The sequence below is a fragment of the Acanthopagrus latus genome, chromosome 15 (assembly GCF_904848185.1).
Source record: "Acanthopagrus latus isolate v.2019 chromosome 15, fAcaLat1.1, whole genome shotgun sequence".
Lineage (NCBI taxonomy): Eukaryota > Metazoa > Chordata > Actinopteri > Spariformes > Sparidae > Acanthopagrus > Acanthopagrus latus.
In genome coordinates this window covers 6119972-6143773 of record NC_051053.1, presented here as the reverse complement: position 1 = coordinate 6143773, position 23802 = coordinate 6119972, and the positions used below count along the sequence as shown (strand labels likewise).

Below are 23802 nucleotides of genomic sequence, written 5' to 3'. Positions count from 1 at the left end.
AAGACCAGGTGACAGTGTACATCTTTAATTTTCTTTATTGTTCAATTATTTACATTGTCCAGTTTGTCCACAGTAGGTGACACAGATTAACACATTACGCTGAGGAAAACCACTCATACAAAAAAACAATGTCGGCTGTAGATGAAAGCACGTGAAGTTTTAAAGTGAACACTGGTCACACTTCCTCCCTCCCTTCAGAGGTGTTTCAGACGCAAATAATTAGATTAAATACTTTGTGATTAAGCGTGGACAGTCTTCTAAATATTTCAGTAAACACAAATTAGCTCAGTATCACAAAGATATAGAAGATCATAGTGTGTCAGATATTAGCTCGGATCAACAGAAGCTTATAGTACAAGTTAAGCAAATGTAAGACATCAGTGGTCCACTTATTCACTGCAAAGAGCGCAGAGATCGATTGAAAATCAGATCAGAGTTAAGACTTCTGGTTATTTGCTGAAATGCGTCACGTTTGTGGACACACACAGCAGGCCTGCGGGTAAATAAAAAAAAAAAAAAAAAAAGACATAAAGATACAGATCTGTGTGGTAATAAAAGCACCTTGATATGAAAATGAAGAGCAGTGAGAGAAAAAAAGAAGAACAGTGTGGAAACATGAGACCGCATGGCTATTTTACATTGGACTGATTGTAACATTAAGACATAAGTGCTCTCCCCATGTTTTAGTGACCTGTCTTCTTGTTCAGTGGCGACTGTAACAGTGCAAACAGCTTCCTGTGGCACACATTACAAAAGAAGACTTAGAGAGAAAAAAAAAAAAAAAAGAAGGAATTTTTACAGTCGCAACAAAAAGATTACGTTTTCTTTTAAAGCCAAGCCTTTGGTTGAACTACAGTTACACTTGTGGCGTTTACAGGATAAAACACTTTTAAAAGTGAAGCACCAAGGTTGTTTCTGTACATTATACTGGTCACATGAAGGTCACAGCGTTGAGGTAAAACACTCTGCCTCTAGTGTTTATCTTCAGAGGGTTTTAGTTGCTGTGGTGTTCCCTTACGCTAACAGGGAAACTCTTTGACTAGTGATTGTACTGAAACACCAATAATTAGATTGTTTTAGGCACTAGAAAAAAAAAAATTGGTTTCTGACATGTTCTCTGTGTCCCATTATATGTCCATCAGCCTCAACCACTCCTGTGTATAATTATCTTTATCTTATCTTTAAAGCTGATTTATCCCTCACTTTGGCTTTAGTTCTTCCGATTAAAAATATCCTATAAGTCGATGAAGCCCTACGACGAGGCATCTCGTCCAGCCTCCGGGTGAGTCGATCAGGAAGAGCAGGTGGAGTATTTAGAAGACAAGCTTTTTGGGAATCTCCCAAGTAAACTCTGGTCGGCCGAAGTGGCCGTAAGAGGCTGTCTGCTGGTAGATTGGCCTCTTCAGGTTCAGCTCCCTGGGGAGGAAGAGATAAAACCATCGCAGATTAATACCAGTCTAACTTTAAATTCCATATACGATGTAGTTACGGTTGTCCATTTTTGCCTGTCTTTTTTGCTGACTGGTTTCACGTCTGTACACACACCGGCATTAAAGCCACTGTGTGCACAAATGGAAAAGTTCCAACTTTGTCGCCCTCTAGCGGTAAAATCCAATAACACGCAGAGGGAGAAGAAAGCAGCAGAAATCCCCACAGTTTGTAGTGTTTACCTGACAATGACTCCTGGCCGCAGATCAAAGTTCTTGTTGACGATGTGGAGCAGCTCTGTCTCTGTTTTCTCGGAGGAACCGTAGGTGAACAAGGAGATGGACAGGGGATGGGCCACTCCGATGGCATAAGACACCTGTAACACACACAGACGGGAAGAGGGAGGTGGTTTTATCAGCGCGTGTCTACGCTTCAGACGGCCTCAGCCCTCCTGCGTGTCCGGGCGAACCTGGGCACTCACCTGAACCAGGACTCTCCTGCACAGTTTGGCTTTGACCAGAGACTTGGCCACCCAGCGAGCGGCGTAGGCAGCAGAGCGATCGACCTTCGAGAAGTCTTTGCCAGAGAAAGCGCCGCCGCCGTGAGCTCCCCACCCTCCGTATGTGTCTACAATGATCTTCCTGCCTGTCACACCAGCATCGCCCTGCTCGGCGAAACAAAGGGGGACGGTCACCAAAAAGGAGCGGTGATAAAGATAAGTTAATCTTTAGGTAAAATAAGCAGTCTGTGCGTGGCGGTCACCTGGGGTCCTCCAATGACAAAGCGGCCACTCGGCTGGAGGTGGTAGATGGTCTTGTCGTCCAGGTATTTAGCAGGAACCACAGTGTTGATCACCTGGCAGAGTTGACGCAACATTAAGACTACATTTCTTGATAAAAACATCAGCCGGAGCCGTGTGAGGTGTATGTCTACGGGGGGGGGCTACCTTCTCCTTGAGCACCCTCTTCTGGTCTTCCAGTGAGATGCAGTCGTCGTGCTGGACAGAGATCACGATGGTGTGAACTCTCTTGGGGATGACGGCTCCATCCTTCTGCTCGTAATGGACCGTCACCTGTGGCGCAGAAGAGAAATCAGACGTCGGTACACAACGCTGGAAACTCCTGTCGCTAATGACCCAGATTTCTCCACAGGACGATTTGAGTTTCCAATAATCGTGTAATTGCGCAGAACCTCACCTAAAACTCCAAATGAAGTCATGGCCCTATTTCCTTTAAACAACCCGGATTAAAATGGCTGTTTCTGTACTTTGTTAATTTATTAATTCATTAATACCTCTTTGATCTAGTGTAAACTTGTGCTGGGTCCAATCTGGGCTAAATCTAAAGCTGCTGTTCGGCTTCGTGGATGTTCTAACAACCCAAATTCGACCTGGAACACAAAACAATTAGACGCTTTATGTCTCAGACCTGCAGTCAGCGGCTAACTGCCTCCAAATCAGTCAAAAGTCTATTATTTCTACACAGAGAGCTTTATCTGAAACAGCTACAGTAGCCACCGTTGATCCGCTTGTGTCTGCTGGCACCAAAATAAATCTCCTGGAGGACGCCCAGGGTAACAACAATACACTCGTTCACACAGAGACTTCTGTTTTGTGCTGCGGGAGAACACGAAGCGTCACCTGTGTTTTAGAGTCGGGACGCAGCCAGCTGATGACGCCGTTGCGTCTGAGCTCAGCCATCTTTGAGTTGAGCTTGTGGGCCAAGACGATGGTGAGGGGCATGCACTCCTCCGTCTCATCTGTAGCGTAGCCGAACATCAGGCCCTGCCGAGCAGAGCGCGAGAGAGAGACAAGAGAGGGTCAGAGCAGAGACAACAGAGGCGAACTGTGCAGGTCAGGATGTCGGATGACGGACGATATATTATTGATATGCACATTATTGCTACACTGCAGCCTGAGAGGGGTCAGCTAGAGCGAGTTATATTGATGTAGCATCAGGACAGTCAGGTGAGACAGAGATAATACAATCCATACAAAGAAAAAGCTGCAAAATACTTCAGGCAGAGCAGCAACAGGAACAGTAAATCTGTACGAAGGTGTGAAGAAACTGGAAGAAAGGACATAAAACAGTGATCACATCCAGTAAGGTAAAACAAATATAAAGATGATAATGAAAATATTGCAAATAAATCTAGGAGATTTTTTTTTTTTTTTTTTTTTAATTGTTAGCTTTTTAAAATTAAAAACTACATTTCAACGATGGAATATAACTGAAGACATTTACGATTTTGAGATACTGATTGAATGCAAAGTGCTGTTAAAGGCTAAGCCCTCTGGTATCAAAACGCTTTGCTTGTCACATCTCATGTAAAAGCTGTGTCCAAGGTAACATTTTTAAATAACTCACTAGAACATGAAATAATTACACATTTGTGTGGCAGAACTTTGTTTTTCCTTCCTCCCGACCCTCATCAATCATCTCCTAACCCCTCAGAGTTATCTTCTGAGCCTCTGGTGGAACCTGACCCCTGGGTGGGGAGTCGCTGGACGCAACCAGCTCACGGTTTATAGAGCAGTTAAGGCAACAGCATAGGGGGGTTATCTGATTATCTGCCATGACTGAATAAATAACTTAAAACAGCCACTTCTGTTCCACTACATGTCATATTGGGTCAAACAAACTCTGATATTTGCCTCTTTGACTGAGCCAGACAAAACGCTGCGCTGTTGCGACAGTCCTACCTGGTCTCCAGCGCCAATGTCCTCCTCCTGTCTGTCAACGTGGACGCCCTGAGCAATGTCCGGGCTCTGCTGCTCCAGAGCCACCAGCACGTTACATGTCTTGTAGTCAAAACCTGCAGGACGGAGGGGTAGAGAGAGAAAAGAGAAGTTAAAGGCTGACAACACGGCGCGCAAACGAACCCTGTTGTTGCTGATTCCTGTGCTGCTTTCTCGCCTTTGTCGGAGTTGTCGTAGCCGATGTGTTTGATGGCGTCCCTCACAACCCTCTGGTAGTCCACGTTGGCTCGAGATGTGATCTCTCCACAGAGCAGCACCATGCCAGTCTTACACACCGTCTCTGTCAGAACAATCAGCGTGATTACACAAAAAAACAACAAAAAAAAACACTTTTTAAGAAATCTTGTAGGTAGCTGTTCAAAGGGAGCTCACAGGGTTTAAGCCCTCATGTGGTCATCCCGTGCCATTCAGAGGTCAATATTTAAAATACAATAGATAATCTCACAAATGCTCTCCATCGATCTGAATTCCGCTTTACTCACCACAGGCCACTTTGGCATCAGGGTCCTGCCTCAGGTGAGCGTCAAGGACGGCATCACTGATCTGGTCACAAATCTTGTCTGTGGATCATCAGGCAAAACATTTAGATGATGTGATATGAATTTATAATCGCACCGAAAGTGTTTTTTTAAGGACGTGTTTGTAGGACAGAAAAAAAAAAAACATATTGGACCAATATTTCAGTTTTGCTTGCATTAACAAAAGAAGTTGCTAGCTTCAGAGAACTTTCAAAATATCTCTCGGAAAGGTTACGTGCTAACCCTCACCCCTAAACAAGAAGACTGTTTTCCAGCAGCCATGACTCAAGTGTTTATCTCTCTCTGCATCCCGCTGAAGCAAAGCAACACACAAACAACATCACCGGGCGGCTGTACAACATCATACCTCTGTGATGGGTCCAACTCCGATCACAAAAAAAATGTCCGCTATCAGTGGGAACAGCGCAGACCTCAAAGTGTGTTATCAAATCGAAAAGGTGTGCACCGCAGCCTTTTTGCCAAGGACACACACCTCTGTCAATGTACAAACAGTGTATGGGAAATCTAACACTGGAAACTTATACAGAGTTCAGTAGCCAGCATGTCTTCGGGGAGGTGTGACACGTGGACACGGTTTTGTTTTCTGTTAGTCACAGAAAGCAAAGTGATCCGTGTGGCTGTCGCTGAAAACCGAATTGCCTGCTTTACCTCACAGCACTGCTTTTATATAGATTATGATTATCATGTGTTTTCATGTGTCTCTTCATTTTCTTTTCATTTAGTCGCTCTTTTAGTTTGTTTTCTTTTTGCACGTTTCTTCCTCGCTATGAATGTCATTTGTTTTATAAGAACTTAAAAAACTAAGTATCTTCTACTCAGTAATGTAAAATAAAGAACCTTGAGTCAGTGTGTGATTAATTTAAGCTGCACAACTGGTGAGCTCCGCTGTGTTTACTAATTATCAGTCTATCACAGAGGTCATATGTAAGTTAGAGGATTACAACACATTGACGAGGGTGGGGGTTCTACAGGCAAAGGTTCAGAGTACGACTGAACTTTTATCACTAGGTTGTAGGTTAGAAAAGCTTCCTCAGGTGTTTACATAACATATTGGTCTCATAAGTCCATCGGTTTAGTATTTAGAAGCGGTATAAAAACAAATCAAATGGTTCATAACTCAGTAAAATGTAGTTTTGCACCACTTTAAAGAAACTTCTACATTTTTAAAAATGTTTTCTGGTGTAGTCAAAGGATATCTGGATAACAGATGTTTGGGTTAAGACTGCCTCTTTCACACGCTGGTCATTGTTTACAGTCCGATGCGCAGCTCGAGACACATGAATGGTCTTGGAGTTGATAGACATTGCTTAAGTCTATAGAGCCATGTCTTAAAAAAGAAAAGCAAAAGTAAGCAAAAGCTAAATAGACATCAGACAATAACTGATGTGTTCCGAGATATGATTTTGGCAGATGCCCGTCAGCTTTGTTTAGGTCGATACAACTAAAAACAGACTCCAAATGGAAACCAGAACACTTCCGATACCCCAGATCTTGTCGCTTGCCTACCAAACACATAACTACACGTCGATAAATCCAAAGTGACAGTGCTGTGTTCTTGTGGCTGTTGGCCTGCGCCAGGGTTGTCTGTCATCACCGATTCTCTGGACTAAAATATCAGTGTTGGGCTGTCAGACACTCAAACAATGAAAGAGCGTCTAGTCCGCCTGTCACAATGTAACCGAAACATCCCTGCCATTGATTGATACGTGCAGAGTCCGAGGTGATGCTGTCCCAGACTGACCCCGGTGAACTCGCTAAATGAACCGTCAGTGAAGCTGCTGGGATGAGAGTCAGCACCTCCAAGTATGAGGCCATGGCTCGAGTTGCCGCCCTAAGCGAAGGGGTCCAAGCGTCTCTGGGTTTTGTCCATGAGTGCGGGTAAAATGGCGCGAGACGGACAGGTGGATCGGGGCGATGTCAGCAGCGATGCACTGGAAGGCGAAGCTTTCTGATCCACCGGTCAATCAACGTTCCGTCCCTAGCCTTTGGTCATGAGCTTTGACTAAAAGAATGAGACTGTACTGAGTTTTCCCCTGTAGGTTGGAGGTTTATATGCATATTCTGCTCGCGAATTCTGAATCAGGGGACTCGAGCGAAGTGTTACCAACACGCAGCTGTTCATTTGTTTGGACGAGATTCGACAGCCAACACTTCAGCATAAGGCTGAGAGAGAGGATGTTCTGCGGCAGTGCAGTTTGCATGCACTTTTTTTGTTGGACAGGTAGATGGGTTATGCCCTGTATGAAAATATGCCAGCAGCTTTGCACACTCAGCCTTAAGTTCCCAACTGGTCACTTTATTTCCCCTCAGCGTGTAACCTTACACCACTCTGTCACGCACACATTCAGGTCCTGCTGCCTGCAAGAGTGAGAGTGAGGGGCAGTAAACACATGTTGCTGTGAATGGAATACCAACCATGCTTGGAGCGTAAACGCGCAGCACTGTGGAGTTATTTTGGACATACGGATCCATTTGCACAGATTTATTGCCGCGCATGTCAATATTTCGGCCAAATAAAAGCGCTGTTCTGGTAGAAAAGTTGTATCGTGTTTCTCTGTGTGTCCACAAATATAAGTTGCAACTGTATTCTCTTTTTTTCCTTTTAAAAAGTGTACTAATGATGTGACACGTTGTTAAATATCTTTGAATTGAAACCTCAATAAAGAATATTTCCAGTGTAACTCTGAGTGTCAGGTGCACAGCCAGGTGGCTACCGTCGGTTGAGGACTCACCTGGATGTCCCTCTCCTACGGACTCCGATGTGAACATGAAAGAGCCATCGTCCGGCAGGTCACTCATTTTTGCTACAGGGCCAGGTACTCAAGCAAAGACTCAGCGCTCTCAGGGGGGAAAAAAAAGAAGGTTCCTCTGTTCCCACCAACAAGCGCTCCAGAGAGCTCTGAAGGCTGCTTTATATTCCTGCTGGTACTCTTTAAGAGAAAAATGAAGAAAGGGAGGCCAACAGCCCTGCAGCCAACACAGAGTCTATCCTACAAAACTCCACGTCTGTGTCCACATGGCCCAATATATATGGCTAAGAGAAGACACACGCGCGCACACACTCTCTCTCTCTCTCTCTCTCTCTCACACACACACACACACACACACACACATGCAAGCACACACACTCACACACACACACACACACACACACACACACACACACACACACACACACACACGTCATGTGAATCCATGGGACAGTCCATTTCAGGGGGGAGTGGATGATGGGAGGGCATTTCAGCTCGTGGAAGCTGCTTGTTAACCCCTGGCGTACAGTTTGATACTTGGCCGTGTGTTTACAGTCACCCCCTTTAGGATGAGGTGCTTCTTAGGTGGAAGCAGGAACATCTTAAACCTGAGGGAGTGTGTGGGGGGGGTTCCCCTGCCCCCCGTCACACCAGTGGGACTGCTCTGTCCGTTGGAACTCGACCCGGCCGGGGCCACCTATGGACAGAGGGAGAGAGAAAGAGGTAGGTATTGTCAAGTGGGAAAATGATGCAATTGCTCCTGTTTACATCATGTACTGAGCAATGTTAGCATGATCAATAGTGGCAAAAGAACGCAAGCAAATGTTTATTATTGATAGGCAAGCAACTAAATCATGACAGTATAAATGAACATTTGTGAATTTTATTGGGTCACTAGTTTCAATGATTTCTCGAGGCAAAAATGCCAAACGTTTGACGACTTGAAGTTTTAAATGTGAGCATTTGCGGCTTTTCTCGCAAATTTTGAGTCAAATAAGTAGTTAAGTAGTTTAGCCGAGTACTTCAATTTGAGCGAATATAATTTTGAGGTATTTGTACTTGCGTATTACCAGGGTATGCGTCATTTTTTCACTAAGTCTCCAGTAAATGTTTTTGAAAAGCAGATTCAAATAAATAATAACATGAAAATGACACAATACATTATATCCCACCGAAATGTAGTGGAACAGGAGTATAACGTGGCATGAAAAAGAAAATAAAAGCAGTTGACATTTCTACTTCAGTACAGAACTCTGTGTAAGCAGTTACTTTCCATCACTGCCAATAATCAAGTTTAGGACAGACGGTCACCTGTTGTCTGAACTCTGTTTTCCATCTAAGTCCCAGCCTGAGGCTTCGGTCTCTGCACACGACTGCAGAAAAATATCGAGTCATTTCCTGGGAGAAGATCAAATAATGAAGATGTGTCCCTCAGATATCTCATGGCCTTTAAGGTGATTCACCAAGCCTGTTTTCTTTTTGTTTTTTGTTTTTTTTTACAGAAAATCACAGGCTGTATAGGATGGTTTGTGCAAGTGATGCAAGCAGACACACGCAAACACACTGTATGCGCGCGCACGAACGTACACCTGGAGAAACAATGGGACTGTCAGACTCACACAGACACCGACGCTGTACCTTTTCATATGGTATAGAATCCCTGCAGACAGGGAGAGGTAAACACATCTCTCCTCTTTGTTGTAGTGTAAACAGTGCAGCGGGACAAACCCTTTCTCTCCATCGCTCTCTCTCATCTGGCTCTAATTTTAGTTGGTGTCGAGTTGGCCTCATGAAATGAGAGGAGAATTTAAACTAGCCCTCGGTAGCGAGTCAAATGAAATACCGCTCTTCCTCACCGCTGAAAAGCCTCATTTGAAGCAGATCTGACTTGAAAAACAAGAACTTCAATCTAATTCATGTGTTGCTCTTCACAATTTTATCAAAGTCAAAAAAATTGAGTATTTGTAAAACTAGAGTTGGACTGTAGGTCTCAACATGACATCTGTGTGCTTTTGGTAGATGCAGCTTGTGTTTTTTTTTTCTTAAGCAGTGACAAGAACTGTGAGACCACTGCAAGAATAATCAATACAATGTTACATTAAAACAATTGCTCCACATCAGATTTCTGGCTGAACACACAGGCACACAGGACGTTATGGCTTCACACATGTTAACAGTTATACAGTACGTCAGTGTTTGTATTGTTTAGAGCGATGGGCGAAAATTGGAAACAGCTGTGTTAACATAAAAATAAATGCCATTTAAGGCAGTAGCAAGCTGACCTAATTTTACCCCGGGCCAGGAGAATCAAATCAAACCTGCACAGGCAGGAGCTGCATGCTGGGTGTGATATAACGCTGCTGAGGGACAGAAACAAGTATCCATTAGTCTTTCACTAGCAACAATTAGACATTTGCATCTAAAATCGGTAAACTGAATAAACTGATCAAATAATTAGCTCAAAAATGTCACAGACAGTTAGGTACTTAGCTAAAGGCAGTTGAAATAAAAAGCTAAGAGCAATTGAAAGAAAAACTGCTTTTTAGCAACAAGAAAACTGAAAAGTTAGCTAAAAGTAAAGTGTTTCAGTGATACGCTGCAGCGGTGACAGATGAGTGACAATTGAAAAAGACAACTAAAACTAGCTAATGGATAAACAGTCAACATGACTTAAAGTAATGGATAAACTGTTCAGCTAGCTTAACGTAACCCATGAATTCTTGAAATAGTTAGCTTAAAGTAATAGATACACTGTTCAAATAACTAGCTTAAAGTAATGGATAAACTGTTCAAATAGCTAGCTTAATGTAGTGCATGAATACTTTAAATAGTTAGCTTAAAGTAATAGATACACTGTTCAAATAACTAGCTTAAAGTAATGGATAAACTGTGCAAATAGCTTGCTTAAAGTAATGGATAAACTGTTCAAATAGCTTGAATAGCATGAATTCTTTAAATAGTTAGCTTAAAATAATAGATACACTATTCAAATAACTAGCTGAAAGTAATGCATGAATTCTTGAAATAGTTAGCTTAAAATAATGGATACACTGTTCAAATAACTAGCTTAAAGTAATGGTTAAACTGTTTAAATAGCTAGCTTAAAGTAATAGATACCCTGTTCAAATTACTAGTAATGGCTAAAATGTTGAAATAGTAAGCTGAAATGATTAGATAAAGTGTTCAGCTAAAATTGGTGTATTTAGAATCATGTATTTAGTGTCCCTAAAGAACGTCACTTGAAAATTAGTTGAAATTAAGACATTTCAAACATGGTGATGATGTCAGTTTAGGGGTAGCAGACTTGAGCTCCTCCTAAAAAAATGCAGGGGACAAACATACAGTTTGTACTTTATAATAATGGTCTACTGTCTACTGTTTTAGCAGTTGTTGTACAAAAAAATCCTCAAGATATTATATCAACATACCAGTTTAACAGGAAGTCATACATAATACTTCCCATGGAGAGAGAGAGACACCAAACCTTTGAGATTCAGTAGACATGCATTTCTATACTGTGTTTATGAACAATATTACTGATTATAATATTCAGCGCCAAACAAGGCTCAGTGCCGCTCTGCCACAAGGCCTGTCCCTGCACAGCAATTGGACCGCTAGTGCGGAAAACCACAACCAATTAACCCTGACAAAAATACATCTTGATATTTGTTTTCAAAGTTATTCACATAGTTTAAACCACCACTTCAAAAACATGTTTGAATTTTTTGGCCGCTGTGGGTACCGCCTCCGTTCACTTTGTGCATTGCATTGTAGGACAATGACAGTTTTTATGCTGCACAGTGTGTATGCTGCTTCATACGGGCTACATATTTGAAGACTGCTCAGAACCAGCTAGATTTGGCATGTGGTGTGGAACTGGGACACAGAGGTCAGAGGTCAGAGACAGTTACATGTAATGGACATAAACTAGATTAAACTAGCGTGGATGTGAATTTCCTGCCTGATGCCAGAGAGAGAGAGAGAGAGAGAGCAGGGAGACATTCTGATAGCACAGAGTGCAACCTCCGGATGATACACCTCTGTTTATTTTGGCCCGACCAGAGTCTTTGAGCCAGGTGCAAACGCTCAAGACACCACACAGTTGTTACGTGTGCACACGTGAACGAGGGAGATGGACTCCTCTGAGTCTGTGCGGCTTGCCTCCAAACGTTGGTTAATGACTGACCGGGGAAAGGGATTCATTCAACTCTAACAAGAACGTTCTGGTTACGTTGAAAGATAACCGCTATCAGTGTTTTGACAACATGCCAGCTTGAAAGATGAAGATGATGAATGTGTGCCGGGGACTGTGTTTCATTCTCAGATGCATCGCTCAAGCTGATGCACACCGATTCAGAAAATAACATCTGGAAGATGCCGTAGCTCTCAAAGTGTAACTTATTGACTTTTAAAGCCTATAGAGGTGAAATATTTAAACTGTGTGTGAGCTGGTTACCATGTACATGGAGATCAGGCTGTCAGGTAAAACAATGCAATCGTGGTCCCCAAGGTTAGGACAGCTTTACGACTGTAAACAGCGCAGCAGCGTCATTCTCCAGCCCTATTTGAAAAGCAGCGTCATTCTCCAGCCCTATTTGAAATGTTTAATCGTTCTGTAACATCAATCACACTACTGACGCAACACATTTTATTTTTATTTTCTTTTAAATCCGGCATGTATTTTGAACTGGAGATGGAAATATTGCTGTCAATCTGGTGTGAGTTCAACAGGTCAATGTGAGGAGGTGGATTTATGAAACCTACAGAGGGAACACTAGATAAAGTTTAAAGTTCAGAAGCTTCATCTGCAGAGCTGCTGGGCCCCACAGAAGATGAAAAGTAAAATGATAAAGGCCTGATGACCTTTGTGTTGCTGTGAGTGGGCTTTCCAGTTTGTCCAAATCCTCATCTAATCATTGAACAGGCATCACGGCACAGAACATGAAGGTCGCCTGGATATGAACACTTTATCTACACTGTCACATCTAAAAATGTAATGATGCGTGGTTGACTTAAACTAAGTGAGAAAAGTGACATCACTGAAACGGCACAATTGGAATTATGAAGAAAAAAAAAACCCTCCGGGGCCGACCCGATCCCAAATCATTCTGACGAAATGACAGTGTCTCCTCCTTCCGCCTGATTGGCTCTGTGAAATGTGTGTCATATTGACCCTCTGGTGCCTTTCAATTTAAAAGCCCGGGGTCGGAGCTTTGGGGTCACAGAGTCAGTCAGACTAAAACTTGACAGAACAGGATGAGATAAATGAACCCTGGCCTCCTCGGGGGCTGTTAACACCTGTTTGTCTTTCCCCAGGTTCAAGGACGTGCAACCTAACGCCGCGGCTCGTCACTCTGCGGCTCTGAGCTCGTCTGGTTACCAACCAGTTTCATCTGGATGGAAGTCAGAAAAGGATGGTTTCTGCCAGAATGAGCCTTTTATGGCGTTTGTGAGAGACTGTGGCGTGATTAGTGTTTACAGCTTGTTATCTGAAGAATGACGTGGCAATAAACAAGGTCTGCCACTATAAGTAGTTAATCGATATGTGTTGTTCTGTGGGTTTTTTTTTTTTTTACAAACTTTTGAAGCCTTAGCTGGCTCCCTGTGTTTGGATATTTGTGTTGATTTACTTGTCCTCTCTTTACAGTGTTGCCAGGTGAAGTTTCAGGGTCACAGAATACAAACATTACAAATTTTCTTCGCTGGGAGCAAAGCAATCAAAAAGCCTCCGGATTGAACATTCGTGCTAACGTCCTAAAACAGATCCAGAAGCAGATCTGGCCACTCAAATGAACTTATGAGGGTAATTACTACCTCCGACTGCCCACTTTGCTCTCTGATTGGCTCTGCACACACACAGACACACGATAAGCGTTTGACATGTCGACCAAAGCATTCGAGCGGGAACACCACATGGGAGGTGGGGTGCAGATCCTGAGCTGGGATTGGTCGCCGGCCCCGCACACTCCCCACTGGAGCAGCATTGGCCCAAGGAGACACAGCTCTGTTGTTGTGTGTGAGTTAATGTTTGCATGCGCAATGAGAATACCAGCGGCAAAACAGTCTGACCAACCTCGAGGACCTCGATTGAACTTTACAGATGAGAGCTGTGTGTGCCGTCAGATTCTACCGTACATTAACTCATCTCAGCATATTTTAACTGCGGACGGCTGACTGTCTGATGTGTAAGCCTCCCCTCTCTCATACAGCTTGGAAGGAAATCCAGTGGCTATCCCTTGTGTTTTTATTAGATGACCTGAAATTGCTAGGAGCATCAAAAACAAGCAGCCAGGCTGACTCTATCACACACACACACACACACACACAGTTGAGCAGATGGCTGAGCAGCAGAACAGCCAGAGGGAGTGCAGCAGCTGGGCCCGTGGAGTGTCATCCTATCCCGTCTCAGTTCAAGCCCATTTTGGACCCTCAGCACATTCCTCTGTGAAGCTGCCACCAATGAGTGAAATATAACCACAATACCATTCAAGCAATGCACGTTCGGCCCGACGTGTTCGCATCACTGACCTGTCAAAATTTCATTGTAAACTAGCTAGAAAAAAAAAACAAAACAACCAAACTCTGGCACAGAGTCATAAAGGTGAGGTAAGTTCACCTCCTCAACACACACTCCACACACCTTGAACCCTCTTTACTATACCGACTGCTGTGCTGTCATACATTATAGCTGCCATGTCCAGTGGTTGTATAAAGCTGCACAATAAAGAGACCGGATGTTTTTGAAAATGGACTTTGAAAATGCAGCTCCTATCAGGTTCGGCATAAAAGTGTCGACAACAATTAACCGACTGAGGAAAGAGTTCCCTATTTAACCAGGAGAGTGCCATTGACAGACCCGGCCAAGACAGTCGGCAGAATAAATAACAACACATGGTTAATGGCCACAAAACACAAAAGGAGATTGAAAAACGCATAAAATGGGAACTCGTGTTTAAAAAAAAAAAAAAAAAAGATAATTTTGAGGACTTGGCTGCGAAACCAGCTTGATTAAAACCATCGAAATCCAGGGAATTTGTCTCTGATTCTTTAATTTGGGATTTAAATGTATTAATGGGATTAATTCGTAGAGGTACAAGATTAATCAACAATGACATCAATTGTTGGTCACAGCCCTGAAGTCAGCCTCTGAATGTTGGTGTACTGTCACAAACCTGCTGCAGGGGGCGCTCTTGCTCAGAGCGATAAAAGCTGGAGTGATCTCAGGGCCTCTGCTGCTTCTTTGGCACTGACCTGACGACACAATGAAAACCAGAAGACATGTTTATGCTCACCACTGGTGCTGATTAGCTTCATTATAAAGACCAAGAGACTGAAGAGCTGCGTATTTTTTTTTGCTTGTTCTCTAATACTGAATAACAAAAGCAATGTGTTATATTCGTATGTGCACTGTATCATAACAGTTTGAAAATAATAAAGGAAACATAACTTATCATAAGTTATCCTTAAACATAACTTATCCTTCATCCTCATTGCAATAACCTGTCTCCTGTTTTTGTTGTGCTTATGTGTGTCCTTGAGTGCTTTGAAAGGTGCCTTTAAATAAAATGCATTATTATTAATAATATTATTATCATTATTATTATCATAACTGATGACATAAATAATTAGAGGTGTTCTGACATGGCTGAGGCCGTGCTGCTCTTTGATGAGAGCTCCCCTCTGCACCACGCCGAACCTGGCACTGAGGACTCAGCTCAACGTGAGCCTTGTTTCCCAGCAGCCTTTGAGGAATTTCTATCGCGTTACGTTCACATAAGCGAGGCTTTCACTGTGATTGGACTGATCTGATCTCAGAGGGCTTAAGGGGCTGGTTGAAAACATCAGATTCCTCCACACCAGAAGCGAGGCGCAGCCCGGTGAGTCTAGCTTTTTTGGGTTTTTTTTACATTTTGTGTTGACATGTTCCTAAAGCAGAAGCAAAAGTTCATCTTTGTGCACGTTTTTTTTTTTTGTTTGTTTTTGAAGGTGGCCTTTGGATCAAGTTTACAGTCATGGTGACTGTGACTACGGTCCTGAAGGCGGTGAGCCTGTTTGTTGCAGAGTTCATCAGCTCCATCACAGACTGGTTCCAGACCAAACCAGCATGGGCCAACCTGGAGGTGCTGGAGGAGACAGAACTGAAGACCACTGGAGGCGGTAAGTCAGAAACAGATCCGAATTGTATTCACTCTTTGTTGTGTGGAAACATTTGCAAGACTGATCAAAAATTAAATTCTTGGTGTCTGTCTTGATGTCAGATAAATCCACAAACTGTTGGCCAAAACAGGGACTGCCTCCCTCACAAGACACAAGATGTTTACTGGAGTTCTTCATGTGGGGAGGATGAGTCATCTTTTATCAGCGACATTTAGATTCAAAAAGCTCCTTTGTCTCTTTCAGTCCATGAGCGACACAAAGCCAAAACTCTGTGGGAGAAGACTGGCGCCGTGGTCATGGTTGTCAGACGACCTGGATGATTATTGTGCAGAGAGGTATGAAATGGCATGCTGCTATGTGTAACAGTAATGAGAAACCTGCAGTCACCTGACTTGTTAACTTTAATTCATGCTACTCGGATCTTCCTGTCCCTCCCTCTCTAGGAGGCCGCTGAGCTGTCCTCTCTGAAGTCCCAGCTGCAGGACCTTGAGGTCCCTCTGTTTGCCGTGGTGAAGGAAAACATCGGCAAGGAGCTGGATGGCTTCAAGAAGTACTTCTCTGGAAAGGTCTACCTCGATCAGAAGGTCTGCTTCTCTGCAAAACCCTTCCCTTCACGGTTTTAAGTTGTCAAGTGACCATTTAATGAGCTACCCATGTAATCCTCGCAGAGAAATTTCTACGGCCCTCAAGAGAGGTGGATGTTTCTCTCCATGTTCCTGCGTATTGGCGTCTGGAGGAGCCTCTGGCGGGCCTACCGCAGGGGCTTTGGGGGAAACCTCAGAGGCGAAGGACTCGTCCTGGGTGGAGTCTTTGTCATTGGGCCTGGAGATCAGGTTGGTATTAACCAACAGAGTAAAAAAGTTCTGACATCTGGATCTGCAACTTGTTGTTTTAAAGAGGTCGTGTGGTTTTTTTTTTTCCCCTGCAGGGTATTCTACTGGAGCACCGTGAGAAGGAGTTTGGGGACAAAGTGAATACACTGGCAGTGCTCAGAACAGCCCGCAAAATGCATGACAGCATGGCAAGATAGACCCTCAAAAATGTGAATGAATGGACTGTTTGTCAGTTTGCTGTTATGTAATAATGGCTGCAGCATGCCCCCATTTGCATGTCTGAATTCCATAAGCCTAGTTCTCTGTACACTACAGCAATGTCTAACATGCTGTACTGTACTCATATTGCATTTCTTCTGTTTGTAAATTTTATGCATTCACCTTTTTGGTGGAATGTTATGCAATATCACTTTAACTGACCCATTGTCTGCATTTCTGCTCTAGTTATGTGATGCTCATTTGTGTGTTTTAATGAAGATTTGTTTCTAAACTCTGCTGAGGAAAGAAGTTTGATGCTGACACACAAATGCAACACTTTTAACGGGACAGTTTTGGCCTGACGTGAGTGAGATTGGAGTCGTGAAGTGCATTTTGTGTGTTTTCAAATAAACAAATAAACCAGTCTTACTTGCAAAAAAGACTGTGCTTCATTACCCGTCCGTGTATGTTGTTTTGCCTCGTCTTGAGCCTCACAAACACACTGGTCAAAGCGCCAATCTTCTCATCCCGCGATCTTGTTCGATTAGTTTCCCTGCTCCGGGGATCGTTTGGTGCGCCTGCTCCGAAATCTGTTTACAAAACCGCTTGAGCCTGGAGGCGCCGCTTGTCGCGTCATTGATTCGGGTAAGTGTGACTTTATTGCAGAACTATCCCATTATATTCAAATCACAGTTACTGCTTCTAAACAAGTGCACCTTTTTCAACAAACCGTGTTTGCTCCGGGCCAAGACCCGGTAAAGTAAAGGCTGAACCAGAACGTAAGCTAGCCGAGCTAACGGCTAATGTATAAGACGTTTGCAGCGGCAGCTTCGTCCCCGTCTACGTGCCATAGCAACAGTAACTTTGTGGGACACTGAAAGTCTGCATGTGTTATGTAACACTCATTGCCAATATTAGCAGTCTAAGAAATGTTAAAATATTATGAGCGTTTCTAATTTCAGGTTAAAGATAGCCGGTCATTGATTAGTTACAAGGTCATCACCGTGTCAGTGTCCAGTAGAAGCGTCGGAGCAGCAACGTCACACAAGTAGTTAACACAAGTTAACGTCAAAATACGGTTTTATTTTTATTTACTTATTTTTTAAATATATTTATGAATTCTTTTAGTAAATAGTGAGTCCGAATTATCACGAAATGAGTCATTACACAACTGACTTTGCACACGGCTGGTAATAATAATAACTTTATGACATAGTACTGACAGCTACAAAGCCGGTCAGTCATGTTTGTGTATCACAGTATTTATTAACCATGCTTTAATTGGGCTTTATGTAAGAACTGGGGTTGAAAACATTAAAAAAAAAAAAAAAAAAAAAAAGAAAGAAAAGAAAAGAACATCAGTTATCGACAGCGTGTGAAGAATTAGCCGTTTTGACATTAGCGCTGCAGTGACATCTGACGTAATTAGCATAAACACGTAACGTTAGCCCGGACCCATCCTGGTGCACTGAAGCACAGCAGTACACACAAGTTCTTGCTCACTTTCCACTTCTAGCAGCTATGCGACTGTTCATCCTACGTGCCCTCCAGGCATGTCAGTAATATAAATACAAGTCTTGATTCAATAGCTGCGTTCATAGTTTACAAAGACCAGGGCAGCACTGCATCATGTCAGCCTGTCTGTGCCAGTGCTGATGCTCTCCCCACTGCTCGCCCTGCAGAAGCTTATAAGGCATCGCGACTCTTCCTGTGTGTTGGAGGCGTGGGCTCCACGTCTCTATTGGCTGCTGCCGCTGCTGTCATCATTTATTTCAGCCCTTTGTCCCCCTCAACTGAGAAGTGTCAGCGCACTAATGCATGTAGGTGATTCACTGCTCGACACTGGCACAGCTAAATCCCAGGGGAGAGACTTTTCCTGCGTATTTTGGATGCAGAGACAAGTTAGTATCAGACGCTCTTACTTTCTTTCGTTTATGGACATACAACAGATCTGAATCCTTCTTGAATTTAAAGTCATGTCTAATTCAAAGTGCATTTCTGTGTGGGGCATGTTGTAGCCTGACTTACATGTCTTGTGTTTTAAGTTTTATTCGTGTGCTGAGCTGACAGAGGAGCAAAAATGAGAAGTTTATTTGCAATGAGGAACTGTCACACCCCAGTGAGAGATAGAACCCAAATTCAAAATGCGTGCTTTACTTTGATCAGAAGGCTTTATTTTGATAATGCATGCCCTTCAGGGTGGGAACTGAACGTCATTTATGGAAGCATAAATAAAACCGGCCTCACTGGTTTAACTGTAGCTATATTGTTTTAATTGGGTAATCTAGGAAAGATGCCAAGGTATTTTTTTTCTCTCTCTCTTTGAAATCCAATGCAGAATCCTTGAAAGCGGGGCTTGCAGCAGAGGTGGATGATACTGTCTTTGAAACGGTCTGTCGCATGGCTCGAGTGGTTTAACTGTCAAAGAAAAGACTTGTGTTTCTGTCTTGCAGTGAAATCTTGAGCGTGTGTGTAGTCAGAAGGTCAGACTTTTCCCACGGTCGGGATGCTGGCTCTGTCCAGGCGATGGTCAGCTTTGAGCTGGAGACTGTCCCGGCGCTGCTCTGCCCTCTGTCTGGGGACGGTGAGCAGCCGGCCCTCCACCGCAGCCAGGCCACAGTATCTAACCACCACCCAGACTGCTCTGTTTCACCAAAGCAAAGCCAAAGCCAGTCCTGACCCAAACAAGCCCGCTTCAGGCAAGGATATATATGACTGCTGCCTACACAGCTGGCTGCTCTCCACCATAACATAAACCCAAAGTGTGTTGTAGAAACCGTGTGGCAGTCGTGACCTGTGTGTGCACGCTGTTTCCTGCTTTCCACCTGCTTTGTGCTAAATCCTTGTGCTAGACCTTCATGACACTGAAGAGGGTCATGAAAGAAGACAAAATAGACGAGCCGCTTAAAAGTGATAATTTTTTTCTTTCAAGCATTAAAAAGAATGTGTGAAAAAACCAGCGCAGGGGCACAGAAGCTGAAACACTCAGTCAGGTAATCCATTAGAAGACAGACAATTTGTCAGCAACTACTTTTGACAATTTATTACTCTGTTTTTTTTTGTTTTTTTTTTCAAATACAAAATACCGCTTCTCTTGAGTAGTGGCTGGTTTTGACATCAAACTGAACGTATGAATGTGATTGTTGAGTAACTGATGGACAAAAGACACATTTGAAGAGGTGCAGACCATGAGATCTGATAAAGTGCACACTATCTTCTGACCGGGGTTGCAACGGTATCAGATCTTTATGGTGAGAAAACCTCAGGAGATTTTATGATATCCTGGTTCCACTTATATAAAGTTTTACCACTTTTTTATTTTTTTTAGAGACTTTGTTGCAGCCCTCAGTTCATATAAACCGTATTTGAAAGCAAATAAACCGTACAAAGTTTAGCGACACACACAGCCAAAGTAAAAAAAATATCAACAATCTGTGGTTACATTTGAGAAGCATCTCACCTGTTTCATAAGAATGTGAGATATTTAATCTTGGCGATGCGGTTTAGATTAGAGGAAAGTGAGAAGAGGCTGCGCTGGTATAAATGCACCACTGTCACAGACTGATATAATACTACGCTTGTACACGGGCCAAAATCTGCAAGCCGGGTCTTGTTGGTTGCTCAGCTTCAGAGAGATTTCATGTCTCATTGTGCAAGAATTAAAGGAAACCTGATGTACAGTGTGCCATGCAAACATAGACTGGTCTGCTTATTTAGCAGCCCGGCCACAATAGGCATTATTAATGAGAGTACAAAGAAAAGAACACGTCTCTTTCAATGTGATTTTGTGACATTTCTTTCCTCTCACGCTGTTCCCTTTTTGTGCTGCAGTGTCTGGCTCGGGGCTGGAGGGGGAGCTGTTCGGGATGGGGATGTGGTCACTGGGGCTGGGCGCTGTCGGAGCGGCGCTAGCCGGGATCTTCCTGGCCAACACCGATCTGTGTCTGCCTAAAGCTGCCAACGCATCGCTGGAGTTCCTGGAAGACACTGACCTGCGCTCCACTACGGGTGGTAGGCAGGCTTTCTGATTGGCTGTTTAATAATGCCACCCATCAATAAGTCTGTTTGTATTAACACTGGCTGTTGTTGAACCCACCAGGAGGAGAATTAATATTACATCAGCACATGAATCAGCAGTTTTCTTCACTGTTGCATGTTTGTATGCTTTGTACATGCCCTGAATGACGCTCTGTGTCGCATTTAAGGCAAAGCTGCTTTCTTAAATCTGCTGGAATTACAGATTAGATCACTGTAAGGGTCTTTGCCTCTAGCTGAAGTTAGAGTTAGGGTTACTGTGTTGCTCTTAAGCATTTCAACATACAGACAGATGTATGTAAACAGGTATAAATTTAAGTGTGATCGTGAATTATTTCCTTTCCCTCTGTTTGAAGGTTGAGTCTTTTATCTCACACTCTGATTTCTCGTTATCAGAGACGTGTCAGACTGGAGCCTTGTTTCTAAAACAATTTCTTCTTGTTGTGTCTGCAGACAACACGTTCATCAAAGCAAAAAGCCTATGGGAGGTGAACGGGGCTGTGGTCATGGCCGTACGACGGCCTGGATGATTTTTGTGCAGAGAGGTAACAGAGAGGGTGTTTAAATTGTTTAAATTGAAACAGTGTGAGTGGGGTATTTCCCCTGATGGTATAATCCCCCTCTCTCTCTCTCTCTGCAGGAGGCCTCTGAGCTGTCCTCTCTGAAGCCCCAGCTAGAAGAGCTCGGGGTCCCTCTGGTCGCCGTGGTGAAGGAGAACGTCGGCACAGAGATCGAGGACTTCAGACCGCACTTCGCTGGGGACATTTACATCGATGAAGAGGTCAGCAGTGGTTGATAGCATCACATCTTTTACATTCCACCTTCATGTCAGTCAGCGTAAACAACCTGATAATGAATGGGTCTCCCCCCCAGTACGTGTCTGCTCTGTAGACCGTATTTGTCAGTAGTACGTTTTATTAAGCTGCCCAAAAACACCACCTCATGTTTTGGGATCTCTTCACCCCTGATTGTGTTTTCACAACAGCAGATGAGCCGTGTGCGAACTGTGTATATAGCCTATACAAACTATTAAAACCAACGTGGTGCCAAATGACACTGTAGCAACCAACAACACTTACTACAACTCGGAGTAGGGCAGTGAAACAGCGCTTGAAGTTGGAACTACTACCTGTAAACTGGGGGCAAATCTACTCCAAAATGATGAGGGAGCATCTGTGTGACGTTACACAACATTGGAAGCACCCATGGGGACGAGTAGGATGTATTTGTGGTGAATGGGATATTTAGATCAATTTCAAAGTGTAGAAGTGGCATAACATAAGATATAATGGCTCAGTTACCTCGTGTCCTTTTTAGTCAATTATGTCTACAGAGATCCTTCTGTTACGGCGTTGTTCTCTCAGATGGATAACAACAGGCAAAAATGCTTGAATAGGTCATCAAATGTACGTGGTTGGCCCTCCAAAGTAAAGTCAACGTGAGGGAGACACTGCATACCAATCAGATCAGTGCAAGCAGAAGTCATTGATGATGAAAACCTGTCACAAAATCATGACCATAATGTAGTGAGGCTGACATTAGGGCTGCTACTAATGAACATTGCTATCATCAGTCAATCTGCAGAAAAAAACTGGGAATAACTGATGAATCATCTTTCTGTAAAATGTCAGAAACTATAGAAAAAAGGCCTTTACAGTTTCCCAGAGCCCAAGTCGGCATATTTAATTTGCTCGTTTACGACCGTCATTAATGAAGTCCTGAACACAAACTTTGTCTATCTATAGTTTTCTTGTCTTCTTTAGTATAACATATCAGAGAAACAGAAATTCAGTTATTAAAAGCTCAAGGAAGCTCGAGCTATTGAATTGATTATTTAATTGATTGGTCAGTGATTGACTTACCATTTCTAGTGTGGCTAATAGTTTGGGTGGACCTCATGTGGGCAACTGGCTACTGATTATTATATATTACAAACAAGTCATATATCTTGAGAATTAGATGACTCACACTTCTCTAGACTGAGTTGACTAAAACTAAACTATGTGTTTGTAGAAACACTTCTACGGCCCGCTGCAGAGGAAGATGGGTGGCCTTGGCTTCATTCGCCTCGGAGTGTGGCAGAACTTTATACGGGCTTGGAGGTCCGGTTACCAGGGAAACATGAACGGCGAGGGCTTCATCCTTGGAGGGGTGTTTGTCATCGGACCTGGAGACCAGGTAGCGTAGTATGAAAACATCTGGAGTTTATCAGAGTTTTGACTTGACACGTCTGTATGTTGACGCCCCCGTTGTTGTTTGCAGGGGATTCTCCTGGAACATCATGAGAAGGAGTTCGGGGATAAGGTGGAGAATGCAGATGTTTTAGAGGCTGTCAAGAAAATTGTGCCAGTGAAATAAGTTGTTATTCCTAACACACATGTTCAGCATTAGGCATAGGTACGGTGGGTTAAGATCAAAACTAGAATGAAAAAATGATTTTTACTGTGACACGTCAATATCCAATCATCCATCACTGAAATATTGCTACTGTTGGTGTTGTGTAATATCACAAAATTGTCTTTTTTTTGCATGTTAATTTACTGTTGGTTACGAATGACATGCCATTAAGTACAAGACAGAGCCAATATTATTATTAGATTTGTCACAGATTATTCGTCTTTACCTCTGCAGACGCCTATAAGCTATTTTTATTTTGAGACGGGTATTACGAAACAGGTAGAAAGGGACTTAAAGGTTGCATTTTTATTCAGGTACATCAACCATTAAATTTAAAATCACTTGAAATCTTCCCGTTAGAGAAGAACATAAGTCAATTTGCTTAATAACATGTAATTATTCTCTGTCAGTGGCACATTTTATAATAACGTTCCTTTGTGTTATGTACATTTGCTTCGCCTGTGTGTGTGATAATGACAATCTGACTCTAAACTCGACACTGAGAGGAGCAGGTTTGATGCTCGAACACACACACAGCTCCAGCCACTGTCACCATGTTTGTGGTGTGAAGCAGGTGTTGCTGTATGTGTGAATGTGACAGAGAGATTGTGCGTACCAGTACACAAGAATGCTAGCAGGAAATAATAAATTAAAGAAGTCCTCGTCACCATATCCTCAGTGTATTCCTGTGTTTGATTTTTTTCTTC

General features: G+C 43.2%; 2 protein-coding genes, 1 long non-coding RNA gene and 1 pseudogene across 8 annotated transcripts; 3 read left to right on the top strand and 1 right to left on the bottom strand.

The window, feature by feature from the left end:
• Window positions 1-19: 19 nt before the first annotated feature.
• mat1a (methionine adenosyltransferase I, alpha) lies at window positions 20-18449 on the bottom strand. Of its 3 annotated transcripts, none has more exons than XM_037124216.1 (12): window positions 17667-18449; window positions 14648-14726; window positions 7458-8172; window positions 4669-4746; window positions 4344-4466; window positions 4130-4242; window positions 3068-3211; window positions 2375-2500; window positions 2191-2283; window positions 1910-2092; window positions 1671-1804; window positions 20-1416 (listed from the first exon to the last, which is right to left on the bottom strand). In XM_037124216.1, the coding sequence occupies exons 3-12, from the start codon at window positions 7522-7524 to the stop codon at window positions 1314-1316; spliced, it is 1164 nt and encodes a 387-aa protein (XP_036980111.1). In that variant the 5' UTR covers window positions 7525-8172; window positions 14648-14726; window positions 17667-18449; the 3' UTR covers window positions 20-1313. The 3 variants fall into 3 exon arrangements, with proteins under 3 accessions (XP_036980111.1, XP_036980110.1, XP_036980109.1); XM_037124215.1 differs by lacking the exon at window positions 17667-18449 and adding an exon at window positions 17120-17251; XM_037124214.1 differs by lacking the exon at window positions 17667-18449 and adding an exon at window positions 17094-17231.
• LOC119033745 lies at window positions 8071-13000 on the top strand. Its single transcript, XR_005079362.1, has 3 exons — window positions 8071-8198; window positions 8817-8929; window positions 12792-13000. It is a non-coding gene; the product is annotated as an uncharacterized LOC119033745 (long non-coding RNA).
• Window positions 14976-17078, top strand: LOC119033744 (annotated as a pseudogene).
• On the top strand, window positions 17171-23767 carry LOC119033743 (peroxiredoxin-like 2A). 4 transcript variants are annotated; one of them, XM_037124217.1, is made up of 7 exons: window positions 17218-17308; window positions 19117-19362; window positions 20495-20674; window positions 21152-21243; window positions 21339-21479; window positions 22712-22876; window positions 22961-23767. In XM_037124217.1, the coding sequence occupies exons 2-7, from the start codon at window positions 19170-19172 to the stop codon at window positions 23054-23056; spliced, it is 867 nt and encodes a 288-aa protein (XP_036980112.1). In that variant the 5' UTR covers window positions 17218-17308; window positions 19117-19169; the 3' UTR covers window positions 23057-23767. The 4 variants fall into 4 exon arrangements, with proteins under 4 accessions (XP_036980116.1, XP_036980112.1, XP_036980113.1 ...); XM_037124218.1 differs by lacking the exon at window positions 17218-17308 and adding an exon at window positions 18451-18564; XM_037124221.1 differs by lacking the exon at window positions 19117-19362 and having other exon boundaries at window positions 17171-17308.
• The last annotated feature ends 35 nt before the right edge of the window (window positions 23768-23802 follow it).

What these genes read in the sequence shown, in the direction of transcription:
- mat1a (XM_037124216.1), bottom strand. Translation starts at nt 7,524, where the DNA reads ATGAGTGACCTGCCGGACGATGGCTCTTTCATGTTCACATCGGAGTCC. An exon ending in AGAGGGTGCTCAAGGAGAAG is followed by an intron (nt 2,284 to 2,374) that starts GTAGCCCCCCCC and finishes CAACTCTGCCAG; the next exon opens with GTGATCAACACTGTGGTTCC. An exon ending in CGGCCAGGAGTCATTGTCAG is followed by an intron (nt 1,417 to 1,670) that starts GTAAACACTACA and finishes CTTCCTCCCCAG; the next exon opens with GGAGCTGAACCTGAAGAGGC.